An 18,489-nucleotide genomic window follows, 5' to 3' on the forward strand; every position below is an offset into this window, starting at 1 on the left:
ATTGCTTTGGCCACTCAGGATCTTTTCTGTTCCATAGAAATTTTTGGATTCTTTGTTCTGGTTAAGTGAAAACTGGTATTGATATTTTGATAGGGATTGAATTAAAACTGTGGGTTCCTTTAGGTAGTATGGACATTTTAATCTTGGTTCTCCCAGTTGATTAACATGGAATTTGCTCATGAATTTGTTTCTGTCATCTTCAGTTCCTTTCATCAGTGTTGGATGGCTTTCAGAGTACAGGTGTTTCACCTCCTTGGTTAAGTTTATTGCTAAGTGTTTTAAACTTTTTGGGGTAATTGTAAACAATTTTTTTTCTTAATTCTCTTTCTGCAATTTCATTAGGAGTGTATACAAATGCAACAGATCTCTGTGTACTAATTTTGTATCCTGAAACTTTACTAAATTCATTAATCACCCTAGTACTTACTTGGTAGAGTCTTGTTTTGATGATTTTGACTGTTTTGTCATGAAGTATATTTTTATTAAAAACACTTTTTCCAAAATTCTATTTTGTTTCTCCCTCTTCAGTAAAGACTCAAGTATTTGAAGGTAAGATTTCAGTGTTCTGTTTTCCTGATAATCTTTTCTTAATACAGCTGTTTGATGTGGTTTGTAATCCAGCAAGAATTAAATACATTGACTTATCTCGTCTCGTTAGCCCCTTAACTCTTCCCAGTTGCTTTTTCTGGTTTGCAGCCCTGGTGACAACACAGGTTGAGTTGCTACCAATTGAGACAGGTGACCAGGTGGAAGAACAGACTGCACAATTAGGGAGAATCAGATGAATTTTCCTCTGGCTTGAAATGTTTAAGAAGCCAGTGATGATGTGATATGAGTATCAAATCTGGCAGGAGTATGTTGGCATGACCTGGTTGTTCGGGGAAAGGTACAGGCTCACCCTCTGAGCCAGTCAGGAAGCTCGAGGCTTAGAGAAGAAGCCAAATATTGCCAGGCAAAATGTGTGTCACAAGGGTGCTTTAAAAAGCATGTATTATGCATCTTGAGGGGAGAGAGACTAAGGCCGGTAGAGAGTGAGTGGAAGTGGACAGGATGAAAATGGGGGTAGTGAATGGTTTATGGGCTTTGGGGACAATGATGATTAAGAACCTGGTACATAGTAGGTCCTCAAATGCTGATGTTGAAATGAGAATACAGTTTTGGTGGTATAGTAAAGGGACCTCTGAACAGTAGAGCTCTCCCACTGTACAGATTGAAGATCAGTTTGCGATTTGGAGTGGAATAATAGAATTAAATGCATGTGAGAAGATTCTGGAGTCCTGGGCCCTGTTCTGGGTACTTTACATGTGATATCCACTTATAAGGTGAATATTTCCTCGGTGGTGGTTACTAGTAATGCAGGTGGTGACATTTGCATTTTGACCCTTCAACATCCTGTGACTTAGGCAGATGAAGAATTAGCCAGGGCCTCTGGCCACTAGGTGGTAAAGCAGAGATTGTTCCCCAAGTGTATTTGATTCCAAGACCATGTCCACCTGAGCGTCCCACTCTGGTTCTCATGGAGTGGATTCTGATGGGCAGCAGAAAGACACTGGAGGTCTCTGAGTACCAGAGAGGTGACATGTAGAATAATTAATTTCTCAGTATTTTTCAAGGTGTTTAGGGGGGTGAAGGTGGGGAAAAACCTGGAAGAACTTACGTTATTTTTGGGTTGACCTTTGTTTTTAAATTAATTGCATTGATTTATTTGATAATGGAGGACAGAATATAAAGAAATAGAATACTTGATTTTTTTCCATTTCTCCACTGATGATGACAGCAATTTGAACTCTTCATATTTTCTATGAAGATTGTTGCTTAGTGATAGGATATTAGGCTAAGAGCTTTTACTGTGTTTTTCCCAAAAGATTGATCTCACTGAAATGTTCTTATTTTCATATTTGTTTCCAACATTTAACGCTGCTAATTAAAACATGCTTTCTTCAGGGACCACAGTAATGCTCAAGTGTTATATGCACTCATAGTGCCAGATCACACACCTTTGCTGTTGATGCAGTGGGTAATTTGATTTTATTGGTTTTGGTAAGAATCTTAGAGATTGCCTTTTTGTCTTTTTGGTTAATTTAGATCAAATTTCTGAGACGATTAAGAATTTCATCAAGGTAAATGCAGAATTTGTTAAAAAAATATCCAACTTTGAACAGAAGGTAAAAATCACACACACACACACACCCCCCCCGCTTTATTTTTATGGTTTCACCTAGAATGGTGTCCACTTCCGGTTCACTGATTTTGCCATCTCCTCTTTCATTCCGGTGTTCCCTTTCATTCCATTCTGTACCAGGCTGAATTCAAAGGAAGCATCCCATGTGTGAAGTACTGCTTCCTTTATTTTGATGACTTAGTATGGGAGATAGGTTTTGCTGTCACCATAATTAATTTTTTGAATTCTGAATCCTTCATCACATATTTGTGTAGACCAATGAAGCAAAGAAATGTGTTCAAGAAACTGTGTGGCCAAATAAGCTTCCCTCTTATGAAGCCCATAGATTAAGGTAAAAAAAAAAAAAAAAGTCCTGTCTTTGTCCTGGATTACACTCTAAAAACAGAGATAAAAGTAATAAGTATGTATTCCTAATGTCTGTTATGTTCTGTTGAAGAATGACATGGAGATGCTTTAGAGCACTAATGAAATCCTTAACGACATCATTCAAAGTGTGCATGCTCAGTTGCAATCTGGGAGAGATCAGAATGTCATAGCATCATGACTGCCATATGTCTGCCATTGTGTGTTGGACTCCAGATACTGGGTAGGGAATATTTGAAGAAAAACTGAGGTGTACTATGATGGTATCTTGCTGAAGACAAGACGAAAGTTTATGGTTGGCCGGTGATTGGGTGTGCCAGTAGACCCAAGTCCTGTGAACTCACTTTTCCTTTCTTTCTTGTCCCCCTTCCCTTCCCTCCTTCCTTCCTCCCCACCTCCCAGCTGAAATCCTTCTCTAGGAGACAATATCCTGACAGTGGAGCAATTCAGATCATTGTTTTTTTTTGTTCAGTGTGGCTTGTGTTCTTCTCAACTAGTAGGTGGCAGGAGTTCCCTTGGGAACTATAGGAAATGTCCAGTAGCTAACTGCACAGTGTTAATGACACCATGTCCAGGAAAGATGTCTCTATGGCAATGGCACAGTTCCAGGCTTGAACTAAAAATTCAGGGCTCCCAAGAGAAACTAGACACATCAGGGAGCCCTGCTTCATCCTTATGTGTTTTGTAGTGATGAGTTGGTCAGGCCCGGTTTTCTACTGTAATGAAACAGGCTTATGCCATCTCAATCACCAGAGCCTGGACGGACACATAGTGCATCTCGTATGTGCTTTTTGTATTTATTTGATGTGTTGATGAGTAAGAATAGAGACCTGTGAAGAGAAGAGGCCTTCAGAGTTGCTGAAGACTTGCCTGCAGGCTGAAGTTTGAGTGTTTTTAGTCCCTTTGTGGGGGGGGGGGATCAATTCATCCCTGCAATTGGGTTTGTGGTTGTTGCTTTTATAGGGAAGGTGAATGGGAACAGTTGAGTCCTGCCCTCAGATAACTGGGAGGAAGAAAGAATTTCACATGGGCTACCAGGTAATAAATACTTCCTTCCCCTCTTAGGAAGCTGGGACTGAAAGAATGTGAGTAGGCGGAAGTGGGGGAAGCAGCTCTCAGGGGCAGGGGACAAACTGAAATTGGCTGCAGGAGACAGAGGGAACTACAAGTGAGTTCAGCTCCTAACACCAGTGGCTTACACAGACCTTGCTGGATTGTTTCGTAACTGTGCAATGTTCAGACCCAGCTCACACACACACATATACACCATTGTTCAGAAGATACATATTTTATATACATATTTTCCAGATGGTCAGTTGAAAATATTTTTTAAAAATTTGTTCCTAAAGATTTCCTGATCCCCAGGCTGGTCAGACATGCTTCACTTGTAGCCCTGCAAAGCCAGATAAGGATATAAGGAAAAGGAGAATCAGATATTATGATAAAGATACTCCTTGCAGGATAAATTAGGGAGCAGTCAGGACTGGTAAGGAGATCTTGTCAGCTCAGACCCCCACAGGCATTACACAGTGACTACAAACTGATGTAGCACTAGCTACGAGCCCAGGGTATTTTGATAATCATAGGAAATACGCCTTATATGACTGCAAAATGTATATGAGAGTTAATTTCTCCTAACAGGAACCTGGGCAGATGGAAGCCCTACTGCACATTGTGCTCCACCTGATGACAGCAGTTGGCGCTCCCAGGAACAGAATGGAAGAGACGCAGGAACAGCTTCAGGAGCCAGAGCTCCCCTTCAGACACCACCTTCTGACACCGGGAGCCTGCGTTCTGCCCAGTGTTTTCCGAATCCTTCAGCACCTAATGCAGACGATCCATGGCTCCCTGAGTCTCTGAGCATGGGTTCTTGATTGATGTGCTGGCTCCTTCAGATCGCTCTTCAGGAAGGTGGCTCAGGACAACTGGGTAAGAATGTTTTTCTCTTCTCCTCTTGTGCACACTCTGCCACAGCTGAATGTGGGTGTGTTTCTCTCCCACATCTCACCTCCCGATCTGGAGAGGGTGATGGCGGGGTGGAGCAGAGCAGGGAGGTTGCCCGCTTGAAACACAAGTACAGGATTTTAACATACTTCTTCTAAGGGTGGTGTGAGGTTTTTAAGGTGAAGCTGTTTGTTCAGTGGAGGCCTAGGTGTGGTCATTCTTAATGAAACTGATTCATCTACATCTTCCAAGACTGGAAGAAATCCAAAGACAGGCTGCCAGAGGCATCCAGGAGGCAGAAACCAGCCCAGAAGGACCTGACAAGGAGATCCCTCTGTGGGGAGGTAAGGAGCACATTGTGAAATTTTTGCTGCAACATCCACACGATCAGCTGCTTGTTCCAGTGGGTAATCGTCATCTCCTGGAAGCAATCAGAAGAGGTTACTAGAGGGAACAGGTTGTCTCACAGAGGTGACAGGACTCTTTCCTCAGATGCCCCCAGATAGCAGGGCTCTTTGGGTCTGTCCCTTGTGAGTGGTGGAGCTGATGCCCTCTGCTGACTGTCCTCCCCCACCCCTGCCACCTCTTTGTTACACTTAACTGGAGAGTGGGCATGAGAACAGACATGAGTCAGGGCCCTTTCCACCCTGACACAATGTTGAAGGCTGTTTTTCTTGGTAAGTTTTTCCTGGTAAGCTTTCGTGATTTGTCTTTGCAGATAAATATTCCATAGGAAATCTGCTTTAAGAAAGCAGACATTTGGAGATCCCATTTTTCTTTTCCAAAAAATTTTTGTATTGTGAACTATAGTTCCCCAATAGGGAAGCGGATTCTTGTGTAATTTCACTCATGTAGTGTTACTTTATTAGGGAGGATCATGAGAAAACTTTACAAGTAATACCACATAGTCTCTTTAAGGTAATTGCTGTTCATGAATACTTATGTATTCCTGTCAGATACATAAAGCAGATGACATATAGTAAAACATTTGAATAAGCCACCCACAGCTTGTAAGACAGGACAGATGCTGATACTGATGCAGATACTGAGGCATTCTTATGTTTATTAGGAAACCCTTGTTTCGTTGTTGATTTCCAACTAGTTGATCTCTGACCTCTCCCACAGCTGGTTATCAAATACCTAACCAAGGCCTTCTAGAGCCATCCTTTGGACTGAGGGGACAGGTCTCCCCCTAGTCCAGAGGGATCACCTGAGGCAAGTGGGAAACCTTTCTCTCACAAGGGAACTGAGGTAGGAAACAGTGTAAGAGGGTGGAAGACCTGGAGCGTTTTGTTGGTTTTTTCCCCACCCAGTCTATGCAAGTGAGACGAAACTGCCATCCTTCTCTGGCCTCTATCAAATGCAGGACCTGGTGCAGCTTCCATGAGAAACAGTAACTGTCACTAGTATGGACACAGAGACGGTCAAGGTAAATGCTGTGACCATTTACAGTGCTCTCTCCTGGCCTTGTCTATAGTTTGTGTGTACTGGGATGTATCTACTGTATTACTTACAGAAAGTAATTTCTTACAGGGATATTTTGATGGACTAATGACTAATCAGCTGATGATCACACATAAATATGGTATCTTTTAATTTTTAGGGGGGTAAAAGTGGTATCACTCAGCTAGGACCATAAGGTCTTATGTAGTTACATACTTGTAGGTGGACTTGAATTGAACATTACTTACCACCATCACGTAACCATAGGTGTAATTCAGTCAATAGTTACAAGATACTGTAGAATTTTAGAGTAGCCTGCATATGTACATGTAACCATACACATCAGTTGAATACAGCTTAACCAAATCCCCCTCACCTGTAACCTTAAAAGGTATACAAATACTTAGTGTTGTCCTGCCAAAGCCCCAAAACAGAACTAAATATATGCAACAGATGTAAGGTTAAACATCTAAAATTCTACATAATCGACTACATAATCCCAACCAATCACTTATAACTCCAGCATAATATTTTAATCTATCTGTAGAAACTCTAACTCCCCCCTATTGAATAATCTTACCATGATAGGCCTAAACAACCCATACTTAAATTTCACAATATAAATTAATATTACAAGACATGACAGATCTTCACAAGTGACACTTGTTAATGTAGCTTAATAAATAAAGCAAGACACTGAAAATGCCTACCTGAGTCATTAGATTCTAAAGATTTGGTCCTGGCCTTGCCATGAATTCTTAATAAGATTACACATGCAAGCCTCCACATCCCAGTGAAAATGCTCTCTAAATCACTAATGATTAAAAGGAGCAGGTATCAAGCTCACTATACAAGTAGCTTACAATGCCTCCCTCAAGCAAACCCCACAGGATACAGCAGTGATAAACTAGGCCATAAATGAAAGTTCAACTAAGCTATGTTGAAACAGTGTTGGTGGATTTTGTGCCAGCCACTGCAGGCATCTGATTAACCCAGATTAATAGGCTATGGTGTAAAATGTGTTAAAGATATTTCCATACAAAAGGTAAGACTCAACTAAGCCATAAGAAGCTACAATTACCATGAAAATAAGGTATGAAAGTGACTCTAATAATTCCAAACTAGGAATAAACTAAAACCAAAAACCAAACTAGGATCTAAAACCCAACTAAAACCCAAACTAGGATCAGATCCCCCACTATGCTTAGCCTTATGCATAAGTAATTCACTCAATAAAATCATTCACCAGAGAATTACTAGCAACAGCTGAAGACTCAATGGACTTGGCAGTGCTTTATACCCCTTTAGAGGAGCCCATTTTATAATTGATAAAGCTCTATAAACCTCACCACCCCTTGCTAATTCAGTCTATATACTGCTATCTCCGGCAAACCCTTAAAGAGGAAAAGAAGCAAGCACAAAATTTACACAGAAAACAGGTTAAGTTATAAACTTGTGGGATGGGAAGAAATGGGCTACCATCTCTATGTAAGAACACAACACCCATGGAAGTTTTTATGAAACTAAAAACCAAGGGAGGACTTAGTAGTAAATTAAGAATAGAGAGCTTACCCTTGGAATGGGAGAAGATATTTGCAAATGACAGTACAGGCAAAAGGTTGATATCCAGGATCGATAAAGAACTCCTCAAACTCAACACACACAAAACAGACAATCATATAAAAAAATGGGCAGAAGACATGAACAGACACTTCTCCAATGAAGACATACAAATGACTATCAGACACATGAAAAAATGTTCATCATCACTAGCCATCAGGGAGATTCAAATCAAAACCACATTGAGATACCACCTTACACCAGTTAGAATGGCCAAAATTAGCAAGACAGGAAACAACGTGTGTTGGAGAGGATGTGGAGAAAGGGGAACCCTCTTACACTGTTAGTGGGAATGCAAGCTGGTGCAGCCACTTTGGAGAACAGTGTGGAGATTCCTCAAGAAGTTAAAAATAGAGCTTCCCTATGACCCTGCAATTGCACTACTGGGTATTTACCCCAAAGATACAGATGTGGTTAAAAGAAGGGCCATCTGTACCCCAATGTTTATAGCAGCAATGGCCACGGTCGCCAAACTGTGGAAAGAACCAAGATGCCCTTCAACGGATGAATGGATAAGGGAGATGTGGTCCATATACACTATGGAGTATTATGCCTCCATCAGAAAGGACGAATACCCAACTTTTGTAGCAACATGGACAGGACTGGAAGAGATTATGCTGAGTGAAATAAGTCAAGCAGAGAGAGTCAAGTATCATATGGTTTCACTTATTTGTGGAGCATAACAAATAATATAGAGGACAAGGGGAGATGGAGAGGAGAAGGGAGTTGAGTGAAATTGGAAGGGGAGGTGAACCATGAGAGACTACAGACTCTGAAAAACAACCCAAGGGTTTTGAAGGGGCGGGGGGTGGGAGGTTTTGGGAACCAGGTGGTGGGTATTAGGGAGGGCACGGATTGCATGGAGCACTGGGTGTGGCGCAAAAACAATGAATACTGTTATGCTGAAAAGAAATAAAAATTTTAAAAAAAGAAAAAAAGAAAGGGACGTTTTCCAAAACATCTGGAAAAGGCCACTGTAGTTACCTTGCCCATCTCTGGGTCTCTGTTACTCTCAATGCCATCATTCCTAATGGGAGCCCCGCCAGCTTCAGCATCAGACCAAAGCCCTAGAATGGATGCAGGTGGATTCAGAAGGGCACTGACTGTGCAGAATTCACACTAGCCCTGCAAACCCACCCCGCCACGTTCCTCTCTCCCATTCTCGGGTCCATTCTCAGACACGGAGCATTTCCCACATGTCTCTATTGACCCCTGAGGACAAGGGAGAGACTTACCCCTCCCCCTCAAGGAAGGGATCACTGCCCCCAAACTTGCCTCAGGTGTTTTCATAGCTAAGGGAACATCAGTAGAAGGTTCCCAGCCAACCTGCTAAAAAATGACTAAAACTTCAACACGAACAGCATGCAATCTTTTCTTAGGCTGTAGGTTGATGGTTCCATCTTTCAGTCTATATATGAGACCTAACCTGTGACTGGCCACTACATAAATATTTTTAAAAGAAATGGGCTACAGCAGTCATGAACAAAAAAAAAAAGAAAATGAGCAGTAAAGCTGAGGTATTATACCAATAACACTAGAGGAGTAAAATGCAAAAATTTCACTGATGAATGTAGTACTGTAGATTATAAATAAAACAAAAATAAAGGAACCACTATAAAGAATAAATAAATGTATTTTTTCTCAAATAGTCCTTTTTTCCCAAAAGGCGTGGCCACTGAGTCAAAGTGGGAATGAAGCTCAGGCTCCCAACTCGTCCAGGCTCAGCTTTTCTGGAGGTGGTGCAGGGGTTGGCAGGGTCTGTAGTTGGGGAGGGGCGTGAGCTCTACCTGTCACGGGTAAGTGTCTTGCTGTCTGGGGGCATATGAGGAAAGCACCCTCCTGTCACCCCTTCAGACAACTTGCAGGCCTTACATAGTGCTTGTGATTCTCTCCAGGACACACAGCGATCACCCACAGGAACGGGAAGGACACCGTGTGGTTTCACAGCGGAAATCAGGCTGCTGCATTTCACATCATGCTCCCTACCTTGCCGCAGAGGCTTTTGCAACTCAGGCCTTCCTGGGATCAGTTCCTGCCTCATGGATCTCTCAGGCAGCATCTCCCCTTTCATCATGCGCAGTCTTGAACACAGAAAAAGAATGGACATCTCTAAGAATCACAACACCACGTCCTATCCTAGGCACTAAACAGCATAGCCATCACCCCCACCCTGAACACCGTAAAAACGCACGTCAAACTCACACCTGTGTTTCAGGTAGGCATTCTCCCTGCTCTGCTGCACTATCCTCCTCTTCCAATCCTGAGCCTTCATCTGCGGGGGAAAAACACACCCACCTTCAGTTGTGCCCCACTGTGCCCCAAACGAAGACCAGGAAAAGACTAGGCTAACTTACCTAGTTAGCCACAGCATTCCTCTCCTGAACTGCGATCTGAAAAAAGCCAACACACCAGAAGCCCATGTTCAGGGGCGCTAAGGGCCACTTCCATCACCTGCAGGGGGCGCCAAGGGGTCAGTGTGTTGGGCACAACTCAGGTTACCTTGTGATTGTAGGTGAGCTCAGCCTCCAACAGCTGATCCTGCATTTCTTCCACTTGTTGTCTGTGAGGGACAATTGTTTTCATCAGACAAAACCCAACACTGGGTGTGATTTTCAATCATCTGCCCATGTGATCAACCTCCTCTATCTGATCCCTCATACAATTGATCCTGACACAGGAAACACTTTCACCTGATTATAATTGGACGGTAGGATCAAAGCTATTGTTACAGCCTTTCCTTAATCGTTTTTCTTCACCTGCAGGTTCAGAATTGACATAATTTCCTTACCCATTTTTAATCTTTCCCTCAGTTATCACATGACAGGTGTCTTTTGTCATGAAGCTCTATTCTCCTTTAACTTCTATCCTCGCCATGGTTCCCAGGGTTGCAAAGACCAGTGCCATCAGATGGCACTACAATGTTTATGGGTAGGATTCATCCTAGGACAAACTGCTCTCCTCAAGATTAGGACAACTGACACCACCCCAAGGACACTAGTGTGGAGCCGGTTTCCACAGAGTCACACCAACGCTGGGGATCAGGATGTGTTTAGTAATGTAACTGTTTTCTTCCTTATCTTTCTGTGTCTGTTAATTCTCTCTGGATACATCCTCTGAATTTTTGTGTATATTACTTGAGTCCTAACAATGTACAAAGATTAAAAATCCAAAGGGAACAGGGATTTCAGGAGCCAGTAGCATGTAGTGTCTGAACTTACCTATACTTGTCCATTTCTTCTTTGGTCACTTTCAGATGTTCTTCGACAGCTGATGGCTTATTCTTGGTTGCATTCAGTTCATAAATGGTCTCTTCTAGCTTCCTAAGATGGGAAAGGTATATACATTGTCCAGTAGACAAGGTCCTGAATTTCTGCCATTTATCCTCCCAGCACACTTGATAGCCTGGGTTTGAATGTCTCCCCTAAAGGTACAGATGGACAACACAACAGGGAAATGAATGAAGGCCCCATTTAGGGTTAAAGAACAATCAAACTCTGGCTGCTGCCAAGTTCCCTGCAATCGGGCCTTCTCTACTTCAATTCATTCATCATATCACCAAATAACATTGCACTTTGTGCCCTCTCAGAGTTGGTCTTTGGTGAAGGCTCACTTAAGTGCAAAGTGAAAAACCAAGCCTGACCAGCTACACCCATTAGGATGAAGTAGGGGCCCATCATTAGTCTCATACCTCCATGGGGAGGCCTGATCCTCAGACCAAGTTTGTGCCTGACAGAGACAGTCAGCCCAAAAGGAACCTTCCAGAATATGGCTTCACTGGAATGGAAACTCACTCCCACACATCTCCAGGCTTTAGAAGCACAACCCCCACCTCCAGCTTTGAGGATCCTGGTGCAGGAAAAGGCAATCTTAGTGCCGACAGTATGCCCTGAAGTATAAAATGATATGAACTGTCACATACTCACGCTGTTATCTCCAGGCAACAGATTTCAGATGGAAAACTATCAAATGCATTGAGTCAACCTACTTGAACAAGACCAAGTTCATTGATAATGAAGGCAGCGAATGGCGATCCTTAGAAAGGTTGGTTTGCTGCACTGCCCTCAGACTCTTTTGTTCATGGATTGATTTAAAGAGTTGCAACATGACACTGTCAAAAATCACATGCAAAAAGTCCCTTTAAAACAAAGTTCTAGACAAAGAACACAAGCATTTGCATCTGGTCTCTCAGGCAAATCTTCAGCAAATGTTTTCTGCAGCGGCTGTAATGTAGTGGTTTGGTTGTAAGGTGCTAAAGAGAGAAAGGTGGTCAGGTCACTGTACCCGCCCCAAGAAGAACTTGCCAATGAACAGAACCCAGGTGCCTGTGAGAGAGAGCAGCCCCCACCCCTGGTGTGGGCCAAAACACACAAAGTAACACAAAGCTGAGTCTCCAAGGAACAGTTTTGCTTTTCAACATGAAGGAGGGACTCTAAGGTCCTGATTTCCTCCTGAGAAATAAAAAGAAGCAGTGAACAAAGGAGCAAACGTGTGAGTGAATGCACCCAATTTCTAAAGAGCACATAGAAGAAACACGAGAACCAGATGGAGAAGGAGGAAACCTAGGAGAAAGCCAGCCTGGCAGTGGGAGCCAATCTCCCCAGGACACATCAGTGAATTCTGGAACAGGCAAGTGAAGTTCAAAAACTGAACAAGTTTATGAGTACAGGCTTAGAAGGAAACAAGTGAAGTTCAGCCCTAGTGAAACTGCAGGCTTTAGTTCGGATCCAGGAGAGTTACAGCTAAAAAGATCAGGTAGACATGAAATATCTGACTTACTCAGGATTTGGGCTGCAGCGAATGATCTCAGTTGTACACTGAGAAATGCACCTGATTCAGGGGGATAAGAACATGTGATGAGACTAAAACTGAAAGGACGATGTAGACCCAGAGAGGATCCAAGTATCAAAGTGATTAATGCTGGTACCTTCCCTTTTCTACCCCAATGAATCACACAACAACGTGTGACAAGTTGTTAGAATAGAAAGGAAAATGAGGCTTACACAAACCAGGTAGGAAGGTTAATTCTATAGAATGCATTTGGCAAAAATACTCTAGGACCCAATTCTAAAAGAAATACAATTATCTAGACTGGCTGCCATATACATTCATACAACAGTATTTATGACAATTGACACAGGAATAGCTACTCTTCTGCAGCCACTTTTCTTTGTTCAGAAAAATCCATTGGGTCCATTACCATCTGTGGAATACTTCATTCAACAATGGAAGTATATACATTCTTCTCAAGCTCACATGGAAGATTCACTGACATAGGCCATATTCGGGGCCATAAGATACATCTGAACAACCAAGGGAACAGAAATCTCAGGAAGTATGTTCTCAGACCACAAGTGACTCAAAGTAGACATCAAGAACAGAAAGCTGGAGAGTGAGAAAAATAAATGGAAATTAACACACTTCTAAGAAAACACGGGATGGAGGGGAGGTGGGTGGAGGGATGGGTGAAAGAGATGAAGGGCATTAAGTGTACACTTATTGTGATGAGCACCGAGAAATATATAGAATTGCTGAGTCATATTGTACACATGGAGCTAATATACTGTTGGTCAATTTTGCTTGAACTTCAAAAAAAAAAAAGCATATGGATCACAGGAGGCCCATTGACAGAAATTTAAACTATTTCAGTATAAGTGATAATTGAAAATATTAAAGGAAAATGTATAGTACTGAATACATATAAAAGGTTCAGTGACTATAAATTTTTCTGCTTATTTGTGAATAAAAGTATGTATTAGTATACTTACAGCAAGGATGGTTCTCCTGGTGTAAAATGAAAGACACAAATTCCCAAGGAGGCAGTAATAATGGAAAGGTTCTACAGAACTCCAGTCCCATCAGGGCCAAGAGGGAAATGGTCAGGCATGAAAAGGACAAGCTGAAATACCATTTGAGATAAGAAGGAATCTCGAAGACATTTACTGTGTATCTGTCACAAAGAATCAACTTTACAAACCCTCAACCAGCCTCCAGGAGGTAAGCATACCTGTCAACTACCTCCTTCTGGAAGAAAAGGAGCACATAGGGATGACCAAGGAGCTGGGGCAAACTTTTGGGTGTGATGAGTGTGTTTATCATTTTACCACAGTGACAGTTTCACTGCTGCTTACCTATGTCCAATATCAACAAACTGTATTCTTTAAAAAGCTGTGGTGATCATACATAAATTATTTCACACTGAAGCTATAAGCAAAATCTAATAGACAAATCTTAAGGATTTTATTTTTCCTGTAAGCACATTGCAAATATTTTCATATAGCTAACAGAACTTAAAAATTTATAAGCCAAGTTGAAGTCGACAAGTCAATGTAAACTTAGAGTATGTAAGAAGTCAGTGACTTCTGTTGTACACCCAAGAAGAACCTGGGTAAACTCCTTTGGAACATTTCCAAAAATACACCCAAAATTTATGAAAGAATGAGAGAAAGCAATAATAAAAAATGTACAAGAGATACAAATGAGCATGTTCTATGGACAGATATTTAAAGATAAGGACAAAGGGAGAAAGAAAGTGGCTGCTATTAGAAAAATACGGGATTATTCCAACAAAAATAAATTCTAATTATTGTTTACTTTCAGAAAACACTGATTTTTCTTCAGTGCTCACTTTACTTGTGAATTACAGCTCAAAATATCAGATATCTGAAGTACATGAAGATTTGCATAATCAGGTGATCTTGAATATTTTGATGATATATGTGAGATTTTTAGTTACTTGAACACTTATCTCCAAATAGCAAATAAAAGAAATTTATGTTCTTATGTTGTACTATTGTACCTAAATCAAGGAATAGCAACTCTGAAATTTGACTTCTAAAAGAATACAAAATTCTTGGATATGAGCACCAAAACAAAGAACATATCATTTTTAAAAAGCTAGAATTAGAAGTATTTCAGGAGAAAAGACACTCACAATGCAATTCATACTGATTCACACCAGGCTTGAATTTTGTGCAAACACACCTCTCTAGAAAGGAGCTCCTGAAATCTATAACATTTTCCTCTTCAGCCCTCACAGCTGAGGTCAGGAAAATGTATGCTGGTGGGAAACGTACACTGTCTTTGAATAGCCACTGTCTGAAAGAGAGCAGTAGCTGACAGCACAATGGTTGGTCATGGGTATCAAATGCACAAAAGATATAGGCCATCTTGTCACGAATGTAAAACATGCCCAGTTGTGGGCACTTGGTACATCGGGCAGCTGTCTGGATACTGATACCGGTAGTTGACTCTTTTTTTTTTTTTAAGATTTTATTTATTTATTTGACAGAGATCACAAGTAGGCAGAGAGGCAGGCAGAGAGAGAGAGAGGAGGAAGCAGGCTCCCTGATGAGCAGACAGCCTGATGCGGCGCTCGATCCCAGGACCCTGGGATCGGGACCTGAGCCGAAGGCAGAGGTTTTAACCCACTGAGCCACCCAGGCGCCCCCAGTAGCTGACTCGTAATTAGATCATATCCAATGGGTCCAAAAACACTAGGTTCTCACAGACTGTGGCCATGAGCAGGTGGAGGTGAGAAATCCAAGACTGGTTAGTTAATACAAGAGCCCAGAGATGACATAGGGTGAGAAAGTTGAACTGATCTATGAGATGCAGCCTAGGTAGAGGGGAATAATTCCAATCAAGATGACCAAGAAATTCCCTCTGCTGAAGACTCAAAAGAAAAAGAATTGAGTCTATTTTGACTGGAGGTATTCATGTGGGATGACTCTGCCTCAATTCAAGGATCCTTCCTGACTACTGGCACTTTCTAGATCCCTAAGAATCTGGTGCTGGCCGATCTAAAGAAGTCTGCTTAATTCCAGGGGTGTTCCCTGTCTATCTGTGTGACTCTCTCTCTCCTGGGGGTATGGTGTTTCACTTTTTAATTACAGAATAAAATATTCACACTGGAAACCATGAATTTCTTTATATTTGGACAATTAAGGACATTCAGGACCTTTTTACTTTGGGGAAATCAACACTCTGCACATACATGGTCAAAGAAAGTACAGCAACTCATTCACTTCCTGATCACATGACTCCTAGGGGTTTTCCAGTGACAAATGTCCCAGCAGGATGTGGTCACTTAGTGTCTACTGGGCTTCTCAGGTCTCCCATGGACCTGGTGGGACACAGACACACAGTCCTTTGGGACAGCCTCCAAGACCAGAAGAAAAGGGCTGACTCAGAAGTTGTTAAAAGTCAACAAACTAGGAAGCATAGAGCACAAAGGACATTACACATTTTAACACTTTACTCCCAGCACCAATGCTTAAGATAGCACTGTTCCCAGGGCCACCAAACTTTACTAATATGAACAACACACTGATCGCTCAAACTACACATAAGAGGGACCCTAAACTTACAATGCTTCAAGCAGGAGCTTGACCAGGCTTTCAGGAGCCACTCTAATACCCATAGCTCCTATAAGTTAGAGTTCCTGACATTTTTTTTAAAGATTTTATTTATACATATGACAGCATGAGAGAGCACAAGCAGAGGCAACAGCAGAGGGAGAAGGAGGCTGCCTGCCAAGCAGGGAGCCCAATACCAGGCTTGATCCTAGGACCCTGGCATCATGACCTGAGCTGAAGGCAGATGCTTAATCATCTGAGCCAGGGGCCTTGAGTTCCTGACATTTTTAAAGATAATTTTAATGAGATATAATATACATATCATTCAAGCCCCCTATTTAGAACAAAGAGCTCAGTGGCTTTTCATATCTTCACAAATCCTTCCTTCTTGACACTCTAAACCTAGGATATTCAGGCTTCCATCCTACCAAAACTGCTCTTCCTGGACCAAGTAGCACAGACAGGACCCAAAACATGAGGTGGGTGGCTGTGGCCACAACCTCTTCAGGCCGACTGAGAAACCTGCCCTGTGGTGCCAGGTCTTCAGGAAGGTCTGAAGTGCTTCTGAATTTTCCATCAAGAAACCCATGGAAAAGCTGTTATTTAACTACCATGTGAAAGAACCCAGTCAGAAGGAAGACACCACCAGCAGCTCATGGGCACCCGGGTGGCTCAGTCAGTGACGTAGTCTTGGTTTGGATCAAGTCATGATCTCATGGTCCGCAGACTGAGCCCCTCTTCGGGCTCAAGGCTCATTACATAACTGGCTTGGGATTTGCTCTCTCCAACCCCCTCTGCCCTTCCCCCACACCTGTACCCTTTCTCTAAGATTAAAATCTTAAAAAAAAAAAAAAAAGGAAGGAAGACACCACTGAAGTGTCATGTTTACTCACATTTGGGTTTGGGGAACTGGGACACGGGAGCGAGAGGAGCCAGAAGAGCAGCCTCTGCACCTTCATGTCCTCGTCCTTTCAAGGGGGCGCTGGGGCCCCAGGGAGGAGGTGGAGATGGTTGGAGGAAGAGGAGGGGTGGCAGGGGTGAGGAGGGGTGGGAAAGGAGATGGGGATGAGACCAGTGTGGAAACAGAGGCACTTGTCAGGAAAAGAAGGGGTCAGGGACAGTACCAAGGTCAGATTAAGTACTCAAGGGGAAGGAGCACAGTTCAGAAAGGTTAGGAGGTCAGCAGGTTAGTAAAGCACGAGGTCACAGGACACAGGGGCAGCTACTGGACTCTTAGGAGCAGTTGGTGTGGGGGAGGATCCATCTTCTTCCAAGCCTTCCCCTGGTTCAGTGTTTCCTTATCAACACAGAGGCTTTACACACTCTCCCAATAAATCAGCTGCCTTTGCCCCTAGTAGCTCAACATGGATGCCACACGTGACCTCGTTTGTACAAACCCCTTCCCATCGGATACCTCACATGTGCCATCCCAATGACAGGTCCTCTCGGGAACTTTGGCCATCCTTCTTGTTTGCTCCCTCCAACCCAGGTCCCTGTTCCCTCTTCTGGGCACTCTCTCCTTCCTTTCAAAACTGCCATCTGAGAGCCACTGGCTGAACAATGTAGAAAGCAAAGGAGGACCAAACTGCAACAACAATCACATACACAACCAGAGTGGGAGGTTCCAGCCCTCTCTCAGCAACTCGATGCAGACAGAACATCCACAAGATGTAGATCCTGATGGCAAACCATCAGAATCCCACAGCTGTCTCCATACATCTGTCCACATCCATATCCACTGTGGAGGACACGTTAACTTTAGGCACATAGGAGACTTACAAAAATGCTCCCAATTTACTTTGGCCATAAGGGAAATTTCAGTCTGTTTCAGAGGCATGAAATCACACAGAGCCTGTTGTGGTAACATAATGTGCTAGAAATCACTGATAAAAAGCTAACTAGAAATTCCCATATGTTTAGAAATTGAGAAGTACCTCTATTAATGAAATAGGAGTAAAGAAATAGAAAAGAAAAAGAGCTACACTGGATCTGAATGATATGAGCATGATACAGTCATAATCAAATATGTCTTTGGCTGAGAATATCCTGGAATCTTGGTGTGAGAACACTGTATGGTCTCAAAATCATGCCTAATAGACTGAAACCTATAAATCCTATGTGGTGGAGGAGAACGCAAACCCATCCTGACGTAGTCCTGCTGCCATTTCCTACCAATATCCCACGCCCCTCCTCTGACCCTGCCCAGTCCCCCAGAGGCTCCACAAAGCATTTCAGGCTGTCCTCTGACCCAGGAAGTTGGATGCAGTCCTGTAGACATGCTCTGACCAGTGAGATGTGCGAGGGAGTGAGACGTGCCGCCTCGAACAGAACACCTGGGACTGAGTCTGGCTCCCCCTCTGTCCATCTCATATAGCACCTGGCAGTTACCTATGGTGGGTGCTCTTTTATCCTGGTCCCACGAAGACCATGTGGACATGTGGCAGGTGCCAGAAACATACTTCCCTAGTAGAAGCCGCTAAGACACAGGGCTACGGGTTACTCACAGTAACATCTGGCCCTTCCTAACTGGCATGCATCCTCCTGTCTCCTCTCTATGAGGCAGCACAGCCTTACAGGTGAAGC

At 42.8% G+C, this 18,489-nt stretch overlaps 1 protein-coding gene across 5 annotated transcripts in view; it reads right to left on the bottom strand.

Annotated features, from left to right (window-relative positions):
- Positions 1 to 3,819: 3,819 nt before the first annotated feature.
- Positions 3,820 to 18,489, bottom strand: part of LOC308359295 (uncharacterized protein) — a 70,653-nt gene continuing 55,983 nt past the window's right edge. Inside the window, exons 14-22 of one of the 5 annotated variants that reach the window (XR_013968413.1) lie at positions 11,538 to 11,660; positions 11,241 to 11,438; positions 10,771 to 10,973; positions 10,052 to 10,112; positions 9,907 to 9,942; positions 9,757 to 9,824; positions 9,539 to 9,633; positions 8,537 to 8,619; positions 3,820 to 4,910 (exon numbers count right to left, since the gene is read on the bottom strand). Coding sequence is in view for 1 of the 5 variants with exons in the window: in XM_080830247.1 (XP_080686373.1) it covers positions 11,640 to 11,660 (21 nt within the window). In the remaining 4 variants the exon portion in view is untranslated. Of the gene's footprint in view, positions 4,911 to 8,536; positions 8,620 to 9,538; positions 9,634 to 9,756; positions 9,825 to 9,906; positions 9,943 to 10,051; positions 10,113 to 10,770; positions 10,974 to 11,138; positions 11,661 to 18,489 lie in introns of those variants that run through there. The other 4 variants (XR_013968414.1, XR_013968415.1, XR_013968416.1 and 1 more) reach the window with 4 other exon arrangements.

This window comes from Martes martes (genome assembly GCF_963455335.1).
Source record: "Martes martes genome assembly, chromosome: 18".
NCBI lineage: Eukaryota > Metazoa > Chordata > Mammalia > Carnivora > Mustelidae > Martes > Martes martes.